The sequence below is a fragment of the Myotis brandtii genome, unplaced genomic scaffold, assembly GCF_000412655.1.
Source record: "Myotis brandtii unplaced genomic scaffold, ASM41265v1 scaffold208, whole genome shotgun sequence".
Lineage (NCBI taxonomy): Eukaryota > Metazoa > Chordata > Mammalia > Chiroptera > Vespertilionidae > Myotis > Myotis brandtii.
This window is the reverse complement of record NW_005357764.1, coordinates 3,989,069-4,003,634: the sequence shown is the minus strand read 5'-3', so window position 1 is coordinate 4,003,634 and position 14,566 is coordinate 3,989,069. Positions and strand designations below refer to the sequence as shown.

General features: G+C 37.7%; 1 protein-coding gene across 2 annotated transcripts in view; it reads right to left on the bottom strand.

Annotated features, from left to right (window-relative positions):
- The window catches only part of CDC42SE2 (CDC42 small effector 2), an 89,454-nt gene that overhangs the window by 19,369 nt on the left and 55,519 nt on the right, over nucleotides 1-14,566 (bottom strand). For both annotated transcript variants that reach the window (XM_005865526.2, XM_005865525.2), the window contains exon 3: nucleotides 12,281-12,609. In XM_005865526.2, coding sequence (XP_005865588.1) covers nucleotides 12,281-12,334 — 54 coding nt within the window. In that variant the 5' untranslated portion in view covers nucleotides 12,335-12,609. The remainder of the gene's footprint in view (nucleotides 1-12,280; nucleotides 12,610-14,566) is intronic.

Sequence of the window (14,566 nt, the reverse complement as noted above, 5' to 3'; positions counted from 1 at the left end):
TCTCTCTCATCGATGTTTCTGACTATCTCTCTCCCTTCCTCTCTGTAAAAAATCAATAAAATACATTTAAAAAAAAATTTTTTAAAAAATTATTTAAAAAAAAAAGATTTGACATACAAGTAATTTGAGTTATGAGCTCCGTCACAGAACGAATTAAACTCGTAAGTCAAGGCCCCACTATATTTCTTCTTCTGGAGAACTTACTAGTTCTTTCATTTGGGGATTGTTTCCCTTTTTGGGGGGGGGGGGTTGTTTCTTTGTTTCCTCATTTTGGTTGTCAGTTTGGTTTGTGACTATGTTTTAGGTAGATCCTCTATACTTCTCAATCTCTAGTGCAGGACAGTGTTAAAGGCTGTTTCTGACTAATTGGATCAGGCAAAGACTCAAAGCCTCCAGAGACCACCTCTGTCTACAGCAGTGGTTCTCAACCTTCCTAATGCTGTGACCCTTTAATACCAGTGGTTCTCAACCTGTGGGTTGTGACCCCTTTGGTGGTCGAATGACCCTTTCACAGGGGTCGCCTAAGACCATCCTATATATCAGATATTTACATTACAATTCATAACAGTAGCAATATTACAGTTATGAAGTAGCAACGAAAATAATTTTATGGTTGGGTCACAACATGAGGCACTGTATTTAAAGGGCCAGAAGGTTGAGAACTACTGCTTTAATACAGTGCCTCATGTTGTGGTGACTCCCAACCATAAAATTATTTTCGTTGCTACTTCATAACTGTAATATTGCTACTGTTATGAATCGTAATGTAAATATCTGATATGCAGGATGTATTTTCATTGTTACAAATTGAACATAATTAAAGCATAGTGATTAACCGCAAAAACAATATGTAATTATATATGTGTTTTCCAATGGTCTTAGATGACCCCTGTGAAAGGGTCGTTCAACCCCCAGAGGGGTCGAGACCCACAGGTTGAGAACCGCAGGTCTACAGACTAATAGGATTCAGAGTTGAAGTGCCCAAAGGCAATCGTCCTCAGGTGTGGAGAGTTTTTTCAACAGGGTGGGGCAGTTGCTTCTGTCAGGAGTCTAATTGTTACTTTTAATCTCTTAAGTGGCCTCAAGGCAAGATGTTTTCCTATAGGGTGTGCCAACTGTTTTCCCCCCAGGCAAGGCAGATGTCTATGTGGGAAAGATGTCCTCAGCTGTGTGAGGGAATGACTCAGCCCAGGAAAGTGGGGTGTCTGCCTTCTGAGCCCTATCCCCCAAGTCCCCAGTCCTGGGTTCTGCTCTCACAGCTCCAGTCCACTTCCCCCTCCCTCTGCTACAGCACAAGGTGGGTGGCTCCAAAGGGAATTTTTGTGCATTGGCCCTTTAAGTGGGTGCCCAAACTTTCAGCTGCCATTCCCTGGCAGACAGCACCCCATTACTTTTCACAGCTAGATGCTATATGGGTACCATCCTCAGTTTGGTGCTCTCTGCTGGGAAGCCCAGCTTTGGGATTATATCCCAGAGTTCTCAGTGGCACACTCCACCCCCACCCCACCCCCCACCACACACACACACACACACACACACACACACACCTCTCCGGGACTTCAGTTGCGAGACTGGCCAGCCCTTTCGAGCCTCTGCCCCTCCTACCAGTCTGTATACGGTCTCCACCTTCGGTCCTTGGGTATCAGGGTTCTCTCCTATGAGTTTTCCATTGGTTATTCAGGAGGCCTTTCCTTATTTCAGTTGTAATTCCAGCTTGTTCCTGGGAGCATTCTGTGCCTTTTGTTTTTTCATTCAGCGGAGGCCTTTTTTTTTAAAGTAAATTCTTTTTTTTTTTAAATGTTTTATTAAAATTGATTTTAGATAGAGGAAGAGAAACATCGATCTGTTGCCTCCCATATGAACTCTGACCAGGGACCAAACCCGAAACCTGGGTATGTGCCCTGAATCGGAATCTAACCACCGACCCTTCAGTGTGTGGGTTGACGCTCATCCACTGAGCCACACCTGCCAGAGCTACATTTTGTTTTTAAATTCCTTTAATGTCATGTAAAGTGGGGTTTTGGAGAGAGAGCTTGTGTGTATGTGTGCTCAGTCCAACATCCTCTCTTATATTAGACAATTGGATCTCTCTTCCTGGTAACTAAAAACAAAACAAAACCACCTCTGTTCATTTCAAATAAAATGTACTTGTAACTAATTGAGATAAAAACAAAATAAAGCCAAAACCCACATTATTTAAAAAAAGAGGAAAGAATTTATCAACTCAACATCCATAATAGGAGCACTTACTATATGCCAGGTACTAGCTGAGCACTTTACATAAATTATCTTATTTAAAACACTTAATCTATTATCTACTTTAATATACTGAATCCTATGAAACAAAATTATTACTTCTATTTTTCTTATCATTATTCCTATTTGCAAAGATTTAATTAATCTACTCAAGGTCAAACAGTAAATAAGTACTGGCACTAAAATTCAAACCCATATCTGAATAACTCTAACGCCCATAAAAAAACAGATCTCATGAAGAGGAGAAAAAAGAGGGAAAAACTTATTTAGTTTCTTATAATTACCCTTAACTTTAAAGCTCCTAAAAATGAGATAAATTTCCCAGAGCTAAACACTACTGAAATCACATTTGTCTTATGTTTCTTACTAATTTTACCTGTTCTTAAGATAGGCAAGAAAATGGCATCTAGAAATTGCTTTTCTTAGAGGAGGTTCTGTTTACTTATTCTATGACCCAGACTCACAGACAGCTAACACTGTTTCTAGTATCTTAATGAATTGTTAGTATATGCATATATACATAATAGAGACATGCAAAAGAAGTATTTGTGTATATAAAGATGCCAGGTTGCCCTAACCGGTTTGGCTCAGTGGATAGAGCGTCAACCTGGGGACTGAAGGGTCCCAGGTTCGATTCCGGTCAAGGGCATGCATGTCCCTTGGTTGGGGGCACATCCCCAGTAGGGTGTGTGCAGGAGGCAGCTGATCGATGTTTTTCTCTCATCGATGTTTCTAGCTCTCTATCCCTCTCCCTTACTCTCCGTAAAAAATCAATAAAATATATTTTTTAAAAAAAAGATGACAGGTAGATACAGCAAGAACAAATAAAACCAAAATCCAAACCATACAAAACAAAGAGATAGGGAAGGGGGGGGGAGTGAATTAAGATGATAGTTATGCATATCATTAAGTTAATGTATATGAAAGTATTTGGACTAAGAAGGTCTACAAATGTCAGATAAGCCTGGCCGACATGGCTCTGGCGTGGCTCAGTGGTTGAGAATCGACCTATGAACCAGAAGATCATGGTTTGATTCCGTCAGGGCACATGCCCAGGTCGCAGGCTCAATCCCCAATGGGGGACGTGCAGGAGGCAGCTGATCAACAATTCTCTTTCATCATTGATGTTTCTATATCTTTCTCCCTCTCCTTTCCTCTCTGAAATAAATAAAAAAAAATTTTTAAGTCAGATTAATAATTAACATTTGGTGGCAAGGAGAGTCTTTTAAAATGTTAAAACTAAAAAAAAAAAAAACTAAAATAAAATAAAATGTTAAAACTGCTGGTTCCACCTCATCAAAACTAGTGTTGTATATTGGCATAGTCTTATAATTCAATTTCATTTCCAATAGGTGTATTCCTTTTCATTTGGATAAAATTTACCAAAACATAAAGTAGAAAAAAAAAAACTAGTCTTTAACTAGTTTTGATTCATTAGTCTTAATTTAAGTTACTAGCTAACTTTCTAATATAGTTTCCAAATCTGCATGTGTATGTACATGCATTTGACTACACAGATGTTGCTTAGATGCCTTTAAGAGCTAAAATTTTATGATTGTATGAAAAATTTTAGTTTACAATGAAAACAGAAAACAAACCACAAATGAAAACAAAATAAATAATGTCCCAACTACTAAAATGGAGAAATATAAGAAATTGCTTTTCAAGGAAATAAAAGTTCAATCTACAAAAATAAATGGAACATAAGCAAACGAAATAGCTTATCTAAAAAAATTAGAAGAATGTTTATTATGTACAAAAATGATAAGAAACCAGGCAAATCTTTAGAGTACGTGGTACTTAAGGAGACATAGCTGAGATCAGACTTTGTCTTGCATATGAGAGGGCCACTAATAAAATTGACCTGTAATATTGTTTACCCATTCTACAACTTTAAGGCAGATAAATACGAAAACAGAATTTATTTTACCATATATTTACATCATCAATGAAAAGATTCTTAAAAAGTGTTTCTGAAAATGTTCAATATATCATAGACATCATAAAAATCAGGCCCAGATAATTAAAATACCACTATACCATCAGTCCCCAGAAATTATTTAAATTCTAATTTCTCTTTAGTCATAGATTATATAAAAATTGCATAACCATTTTATTTTCCTACAACAATGACTAGTTTATTACCTAAACTTTACCTGCCTAGTATTGATTTTTTAATTCTGATTTCAAAAATAATAGTTTGAGTTCCTTAAGAGTATTACTTTCTTTCCTATTTGTATATACTGCACCATGTGAGATAAGAACGCAATCCACACTAACTCTAGATAAATAAAGGCCTACTCCCCTTCATTCTTGCTGTTTCTAAGCTTATAAAACCCAATAGCAAAACAAAGCTTAATGCTATTGGTTTATTAGAGAAGCAACTTTATTTTAGGCATTTTAAGAATTCACAGCCTTATTAAAAGATGCAGATTTTCATATCATTTACAGGAATGACAGAACTTGTCATTGAAGACTGTGTTTTCTAAACATAACAATCTCCCAGATAGGGTCAGATGACTTGCAAACAATAGACCTTTTAAGAAATGTTTCAACATTCATAGAAATGGCCAGTTAATAGAAGCACACACTGACTACTTAACATGACCTCCCAGATGAGGAAGACTGTCTTTATAAACATGAGGACAGACAGTATTTTCTAAAGATCATGTAGGGAAAAAAATTTCATTGGGGCTTATTGGCCACATATGTGTATTTTTTAGTTACTTGACCACAATAGGTTTTCTTCCAGTTTAAAAAAAAAAAAATTCCCCCTGGGTTTCTTTTATTTTCCTTTTAGTGGTAATTATTTGTATCACAATTAAAAATCATATTATTTTTGGACTCCAGAGCTCCGTGTTCTAACTTGTTCTGTATTCAATGGTCTGTCATGTGAGATATGCTCTCCCAAGAGGTCCTGGGATGTGAAAGGAACATACCAGAACTTCTGTTTTTATTTTTCATCTTTCTTTTTTCAATTAAGCTCTACTATATTTATAGCTCTAAATATACTATATTTAGTATATAGTTGACATAAATACCTGGTGGCTACTGACTGCATTTATTTCTTCAGTAGTTCCTAGAAACAGTAAATAGTAGATAAATGCTTAAGCGTACTTAAACTAACTACAAAAATGAAAGCTGCTACAGTATAATGTCCTAACTTAATCTGTTTCAATTTATCTAAGTGTGTCTTTTTTTTTTTGTACTCTGAAAGAAATGACCTCATGCTAGTATATAAATGGAAATGCTGATGAACAAAAGTATAGCAGAGCTAAATTGGGGAATTTTATTTCAAGAAATCTCTGATTTACTGAGACAACCTAATAGTCCAAGAAGTCAGGTTACTTTTCGCTCTCATTGTATTAAAATGCAAGGTCAAATATCAAAGAGATGCCATACTTTTTTCTCCCAGGCTGATAAAAATCTAAAAGTCTGAAAACACCATGTGTTGATGAGGATATGGAACAATGGTTGGGACACTCAAACTGCTGGTGGAAATGTAAATTAGTAACAGCAAATTTAAAACAATGTGCTCTCCCACAGTAAAAGTGAATGTCCTTAGACTTTAAAGCCAGTAATTTCATCCAGGTATATACCCTAGAACAACACATATACACAAGGCATAAAAGAGCATTGGTCATAATACCTAGGACCACACTGTTAACCCAGATTTTCCTTTAACTTTATTTTTACTGCTGACATTATTATAGATATCCCTATTTTCATCTTCTTTGCCCACCTCCATCCAGCCCTCACACCCCTTTCCCTCTGGGCATCACCACACTGCTGCCTATGTCTATGGATTAAGCATATGTTATGTGGCTAATTTCTTCACCTTCTTCCATCCAGTCCTCTCTGCTTCCAACGCTCCACTCTGACAGCTGTCAGTCTGTTCCATGTATCCATGCCTCTGGTTCTATTTTATATTGGAGCAAGGTTGTAATGGGAAAGCACACTAGGAGGCTTCTGAGGTGTTGGCAATCCCCGTTTCTTAATTTGAGTAATATTTGCTTCATGCTTATTATACCTTACATGTAAAGCAAACTTATAACTTATTAATATTTTTGGTATAATGGTATTGTGATTATGTTATATAAGAGTCATCTTTCAGGAATAAATATTGACATGTATTTATGGATAAAATTATATAATTCTTGGGATTTGGCTTCAAAATAATGCAGGAAAGGGAAAAAGGAATGGAATGAGACAAATAATTATCAGATACAATAAAATGACTGAGCTGAGAAATGGGTACAAGGGATTCATTATAATATCATCTACTTTTGAATTATTATTATTTTTGCTGATGTCACATTTTAAGTAACTAAAAAGAGCAGCAACCTGGCTTGCTAAGAAATGGCCTGCTTCATCTATAGGTATATAATAATATGCTAATATGCCGATTAATGATTCTCTTATCATTGATGTTTCTCTCTCTCTCTTTCCCTCCCTCCCTCCTTCTCCCTTCCTCTCTGAAATCAATAAAAATACATAGTTTTTAAAAAATCACTTCATCAGAGAGGACTGCGCGGTACACATTAATACCACCATTTTTCCTTCTCTATATTATGTTCCTGCTTTCTTTTTCCATAGAGCAGTTATCATCACCTGACATCATATACACTTATTTATTTACTACATATTTCTGCCATTGCAGTGAAAGCCATAATGGCAGAGACAATGCCTGTTTTGTTCACTGTTATTTCATCAGTACCTGGCCCATTGTAGAAATAGCAGTATTATTATATGCGCTAATAATGGTGACTGTACATGTCTAATTAAAATAACACATTTCAGAGACAAATAGCAATTATCAATACCATATGGCAAAAACATCAAATGGGGAAGGCATGTAACATGAATAGATGAATAGAAGGGGGGGGGGGTAAATAAATATTCTGTTTTTTGAGGATACCTTAGAAGTGTATGTCTTTGATTGTGGTGGTCGTAACAGGACTGTGTGTATATATATATATGCCCAAACTCACCAAATTGTATACATTAATTATGTGCAGGTTTTTTGTTTTTTTTTTTTAATATATTTTTATTGATTTCAGAGAGGAAGGGAGAGGGAGAAAGAGATATAAACATCAATGATAAGAGAGAATCATTGATTGGCTCCCTCCTGCACCCCCCCTACTGGGGATCGAGCCTGCAACCTGGGCATGTGCCCTTGACTGGAATCGAACCTGGGACCCTTCAGTCCGCAGGCTGACACTATCCACTGAGCCAAACCAGCTAGGGCTATTATGTGCAGTTTTTTGTATACCAATTATACCTCAATAAGCTAGGGGGAAAAGAAGCCCACCTGTACTCCAATGCACAACAATAAGTAGGTCAAGAATTCACTACAGTCCTGTAAATAGCTTATGAACCTTTCCATTTTTAACACATTAAGCGCCCAGGCTGTTTTGTCTTCTGGACGGAAAGTATAGTGTCAGTCACCGGTGAATGACATGGGGCTTAACGTGTTAAAAAATTGTGTTGTAAGGCACCATCCAATTTTAAATTTACAGCCTTCGCTATATCTAGCAACAGCAACTACAGCATTTATACTACCATCAATTAAAGAGGTCTGGATTACTACCGCTAAAAAAAAAATGGGACTGTATTATACTGTCCTAAAATGAAGGAGTCAGAAGAAAAAGTATGATTTGTATGCTACTACACAGAAAAATGAAGTCTATGTTCTTCCCAATGTTGGGTTATTCCTTTTTCACACATGGAATGTGCAAGAGCAGGGGGTGGTAAGGAACGAGTGGGAGAGATGGCATGCGGCACTTAATTTCAGTAAATACTTTAGAAAACTAAAGTATTTAGAGATGACTAAGCAGCTTTCAAATAAGGCACTCTTGATACTGCCTAATGGAATGGCAAGGATATGTTTTTGTAGACTATAAACATACATATAATTGTCAGTGAAGTCATTAAGTGCCAACAAACAAGCTATTCTTCCACTGCAGTAACCACAATGCCCTGTTCAGTTTTGCGTCATATTTCTCAGCAAGACCAAAAGACTAAGAAATCAGATGCCCATGGAATTCCTGTGGAATATTTCATACAAATATGTATTATTAAACAATAACACAATACTGACATGTTATATGTGTGCAAAAAACTCATGCTGCATATCCTTTGTACAGCAAAAAATGTATTTCCAATGTCTCATATCTATAATTCCAAGGCTGTATGCTCCTGACATTTAAATTTCTAATCTATGCCTTGCTATTTTGGCTATATATGAGTATACCTAGATCACATATTGGAACAGGATTCACTTTGTTATATATGTTATGAATACCAGCAATAAAGTAATCAATCTTAAAAAAAATATGGCAATACAATTTCTGGTTTGTGGTCTGGCATGTAAGAGTTTGGAAAGTGTCATTCCTGCCCACACAACAGGAAAAAGTTAACAAAGTGAAAACCAACAATTCTTACAGCCATTCGAGAATTGGGATCACAGAGAGAACCACTGCCCCTCAAATTGGAGAGAGAGGCAGATATAAAAATCACAAGTTACCATGAGGTGAAACCTCCAAGGGTATCCAGGACCAGTGTAGGAAAACCTAACCTGTAACTGTTGAACTGCTGGAGGATTAGCGTAGACAAGTCTGACAGTAAAAAACCTCACGGGTCCAGTCTTAGGGGGACCCCACACTTCTGTGAGTTTTGCCTCCAGGAACTCTACCATGTTCTTCAAGTGCACATCAGAGAAAGGTCTCCCGTGTTTTTCAGCAATGAGTGGGGAATGGGAGCCATTTGTAAGTAAGCCAGAGCATTCTGTTCTTAACAAAACCTATCCTGAAGAGAAACTACTTCACCAGAGCCCAATCGATGGGTTTTACTAGAAACTAACCAGCTCTGGGGAAGAGAATTATCCAACTCTAGCCCACACTAGCCTTCCACATAGGGAAAAAGAAATACCCAACTCCAGTCCCCTCTAGCCTTTTTGTATGAACTAAGTAAAAACCAAAACAAAACTGAGAAGTACTTGTGTTCATCACAGCCCAGGGGCAGACTCACTAAGACTGAAATCTAAGCACAGCAGTACATAAAGTTTCCTCTTCCCCACCACCTCACCATCATCTGTAACATGGCTCCTATATAATAGGGGAATATTTAAGAAGTCTCTAGGGAAACTCAAAACACATACAAGGATACTGAAGGAAATTTTACCCTCACCTACAGCTACAGCAAACAGTATGGTCTAACCCCTATCCAGATAAATATAAAACCTCATAATAAAGGCCTATTTACTTCACTTCCTTTTACCCAGAATTATCATGTCTAATTTCCAACAAAAAATTACAAGGAATATTAAAAACAAAATGGCAACAGGATTCAAGTATTCCATAATCTTTAAAAATGTTTACACATTCATTTTATGTTTAAGTAAATTACAACCTATCCCTTTAAAGCAGTGGTTCTCAACCTTCTGGCCCTTTAAATACAGTTCCTCATGTTGTGACCCAACCATAAAATTATTTTCGTTGCTACTTCATAACTGTAATGTTGCTACTGTTATGAATCGTAATGTAAATATCTGATATGCAGGATGGTCTTAGGCGATCCCTGTGAAAGGGTCATTCGACCGCCAAAGGGGTCGTGACCCACAGGTTGAGAACCGCTGCTTTAAAGTCAGGAGAAGCAAGGATGCTCAAGCCTTAATGATACTACTCAACATCATAATACTGGAGATCTCAGTCAATGCTGTAAGATATCAACAACACAAAAGGTTTATGTATCAGAAAAAGGTTTAAAAATGTCACTATATCGACATATTTAGAAAATATAAAGTGTTCAGTAAGGTTTCTGCATAAAAAATTGGTACATAACATTATTAGTTTCCTATACATTAGTACAATCCAATTAGGAAATGTCAAAGACAGAATTTAAAGCAGAATAGTAATATAAAATCCATAAAATATCTAAAACAAAGTTAATAAGAAACATGCAAAAATTACATGAAAAGGTCTATACAAATTAAGACACATGCCATGTTTCTCAATGAGATTACTCAATTTTAAAGATGTCAATTCTCACCCCTTATTCTAAATTTAATGCAATCCTAAAGTAAACACCTATAAAAATATGCATTATGAAATATCTCATACAAATAAAAACATGAAGAAAATAATAAGGGCTCAAATAATAATCCAACTTAAAAAATAAGACATTACCAATACAGTTGAAAAAGATCTATGAAAGAGATCTCTTCTATGAAGCAGCAAAATACACTAACACCAGCAATTAAAACAATATGGTAGTACCAGTATATGTGTAAACACATGTACCAAAAGAAATGTATTTCAGAAATGGACTCTTAAATATATGAAAGCATAGTATATAATAAAGATGACATTTCAAATCACTAATAAAAAGATTAGCTATTTAATGAACTGTCTTTAGATAGCTGATTAGCATGAAAGAATAGTTAAACTCCCACCTCACACCACACAAATCAACCAATATTCCGCATTTCACAGATCAAAGCGCTAAATATAAAAACCAAAATTATAAAAGTAGTAAACAGAAAGATGGTGGACATGGAACACCAGGAATGTGCATCGCCACCCAACAACCACAGGGACAGAATCAGCCTGATGTAACTATTTTCGAACTCGAGTCTGTTCAAGGATTACAACCACCAGCGGAAGGCTTGAAAGGTAAACCACAGTAATTTCAGGCAATGTCAGCCCTTAGCACAGTAGCATTACCCATCAGCCAGCTCTTGCTGTGTTCCTAGAGCAGCTCACACTCAGCTATGGTAGCCAGAGTAGGCAAAAAGGACCCGGTCCTCCAAATATCTCCACTTCTGATCACAGAGAAGAAAGAGATAGGCAGCCAGTGTTGGAACACCTCCCCACACTGTTTGTTGCAAGCCCCTCCTTGTCTGGCTGCAGTGACTTCCAGGGGATTTAAAAAGCTAGCACCTGCCCGGCCAGTGTGGCTCAGTGCTTGAGCATCAACCCATGAACCAGGGAACCAGGAGGTCAGGGTTTGATTCCCGGTCAGGGCACATGCCTGGGTTGCAGGCTTGATCCCCAGTAAGGGGCGTGCAGGAGGCCGTTGATCAATGATTCTCTCTCATCACTAATGTTTCTCTCTCTCCCCTCCAAAGGGGTCGCGACCCACAGGTTGAGAACCACTGGTCTAGATGAACAGAAAATTGGAGGTTGGAGGGCAGGATTTCAGTAGAGCTAACAATGTGTGCATAGTTTAGAGGCACAAAAAAGTGGGGCATGTGCCAAAAAGAAGTCAGCCAAGACCACTTTCTACCTAATATGACTTTGGGCAAAAAAACTGGATCTATTTCAACTGGAAAAGAAGGATAATGGTATCTTCCTCCAAGGGTTTCTGTTAGGAAAATGAGATGGTAAACTGAAAAAATGTGAGTGCAATCTGGTCTGGCTGTCACATCTTGCACCCCTGATTTCCAAGGCCAACTGAGCTGTTTTAGCTCCTTCTCTCACTTTTCCTCCAGAAGTCATCTACTTGGTGAAAGAGCACAGCCTTCCCAGTTATGTACAATGGTCTAGCACAGTTTATGACACCATTTACTCAAAAAAACATTAATTTACCCCCCCCCCCTTTTTTTTACCAGATTTTCAGAGATCCAAGGGTTTCTGTTAGGAAAATGAGATGGTAAACTGAAAAAATGTGAGTGCAATCTGGTCTGGCTGTCACATCTTGCACCCCTGATTTCCAAGGCCAACTGAGCTGTTTTAGCTCCTTCTCTCACTTTTCCTCCAGAAGTCATCTACTTGGTGAAAGAGCACAGCCTTCCCAGTTATGTACAATGGTCTAGCACAGTTTATGACACCATTTACTCAAAAAAACATTAATTTACCCCCCCCCTTTTTTTTACCAGATTTTCAGAGATCCATTGAACTACTCTCTGTGACACTCCTTAGAACTGCCCTGCAATTACTGCTAGGGTCTTGATTCTCAACTTGAGCACCAGCAGTATGTTTCACAAGCACCCACCCAATCTGTGCGTATATTAATTCATACTTACAGGTTGAGGCTGTTCTGCAATACAGCAGTTGAAACACAACCAGAATTCACTCATGCTTATAGTCCAAAGTATAAATGAGCACCAAGGAAGTTTCCAAATCTCTACTCGGGAAGCTTCACAAAGCACACTCCTCAGTATGATGGATGTCCAATGATGTCCAAATAATAATTTTAATACTTCCTTGTGTTTTAGTTCCTGGAAGTCAAGTATCTTATGTAGTCAAATTAATTAAGAAAAAGACAGAATGTTTCCTTTCTTTGCTTGTGGTTCTACAGAGACTCGTTTCTGAACCACCAGGAAGGTATAAATGTTGTCTTGGCTCAGGTACTCTAGAAAAAAAAGAAAAAGTAAAGAAAACAAGTTACTTTACTTATTCGTATAAGCTTTTATTTCTTTCATTTTTTTATTGTGGGCAGTATTACAGATGTCTCCCATACCCCCCCCTTTAATCCCCTCTGTCCAGCCCCTACCACCCCTCAGATCCTTACCACCCTATTGTCCACATCCCATGGGTTATGCATATAAGTATACTAGAGGCCGAAATTCATGCATGGGACAGGGGGTGGGGGTGGTGTCCACTGAGCCCAGCCTGCACCCTCTCCAATCCGGGATCCCCAGGATCGGGCCTAAACCGGCAGTCAGACATCCCTCTCACAATCCTGGACCACTGGCTCCTAATTGCTCACCTGCCTGGGGACTGCTGGCTCCTAACCGTTCACCTGCCTGCCTGCCTGATTGCCCCTAACCGTTTCTGCCTGCCAGCCTAATCACTCCCTAACTGCTCCCTGGCCAGCCCTATTGACACCTAACTGCTCCCCTGCCGACCCAATTGCCCCCAACTGCCCCCCACCTGCCAGCCTGGTCGCCCCTCGAGGCCCCCCTACCCCACACAGCCTGCTGTTCAGTCATTTGGTCATCCCTCACTAACTCCCTGCCGGCCTGGTCGTAGGTAGCCATCTTGTGAGGGCATGGGGGTTAATTTGCATATTACCTCTTTATTATATAGGATAAGTTCTTTAGTCTCTCTCTCCTCGTCCCCCCACCACCACTTTTATTTCTTAAATCTGTGATAAAATTAATAAATATTTCCCCAAAAAGTAAACACTGAAAAAAATTCAAGATTTTAATAAACTGATATTTATTCAACAAATCTTTTCAAGCCTTTTTGAGTATCCAGTTATTAGGTATATAGCAGTGAAAGAAGACAGAAATTCTTGCCTTCCCAGAGCATTCTATTTTATGACTATAAAAGTATAAGCTGTTCTAATAAGTTTTTTTAAAATTACTAATTCAAACACCATATAATAGTTCCTAATTCCAAAAAGAAATACTGATCATTTTCCTATAGGTTTCTTTAATTGAGTCCTTTGTTCTCAAAGATAACCCAGATAGTAAGTAGAATAGCAATCAACTTTTTTAGATATTCAAGCAGCAATAACTCATCAATAATTATAAAAAAATTATCACCTTCTCCATTGATATTAGAATTGTACATGAGAGATGATTAAGGGTTAGGTTAGACTGCATTTTGAATCAAGACATTAGGTCCCCGTTCCCATCATCATCAGAATGAGTGTCAGTCAAACCAGTTTACTAGGTGTACCAGTTAATAAAGAGGATTTTTTTCAATAGATGGAGTTACACATATGTTGACATATATGCGATTTGAAATGTATGCTATTTTGTTGTATTGACAGCAAGCTTCAAAACTTCATATGTCAAATTTGCTGAAGGTGTTAACATCATAGATATTTTTACGCTTAAAAATGTCAAATTTCATGCCCCAAAAAAGAGCATTTGCAGGAAGTTTTAATTCATTACTTTATTTTGAAGAAAAAGTTATCATATACTTCGGGAAGCTTATGGTGAACATGCTCCATCTCAAGATACTTGTGAACGCTGGTTTAAACGCTGTGAAAGTGATGATTTCCATGTGAAAGACAAAGATCGTCCAGGTCAACCGAAAAAGTTTGAAGACCAACAATTACAAGCATTATTGGATGAAGATGCGTGTCAAACTCAAAAACAACTTGCAGAAAGATTAAACGTTGCTCAGCAAACATTTTCTGATTGTTTACAAGCAATGGGAAAGATTTTAAAGGAAGGAAAATGGGTGCCACATCAACTGAACGAAAGACAAATGGAAAACCGAAAAGTAAAAGTCATCAGTAAAATGTTGCTTCAACAGCACGAAAGGAAGTCTTTTTTTTTTTTTTTTTGCATCGAATTGTGATTGGTGATGAAAAGTGATTTTGAGAATCCCAAATGCACAAAATCATGGGTTGA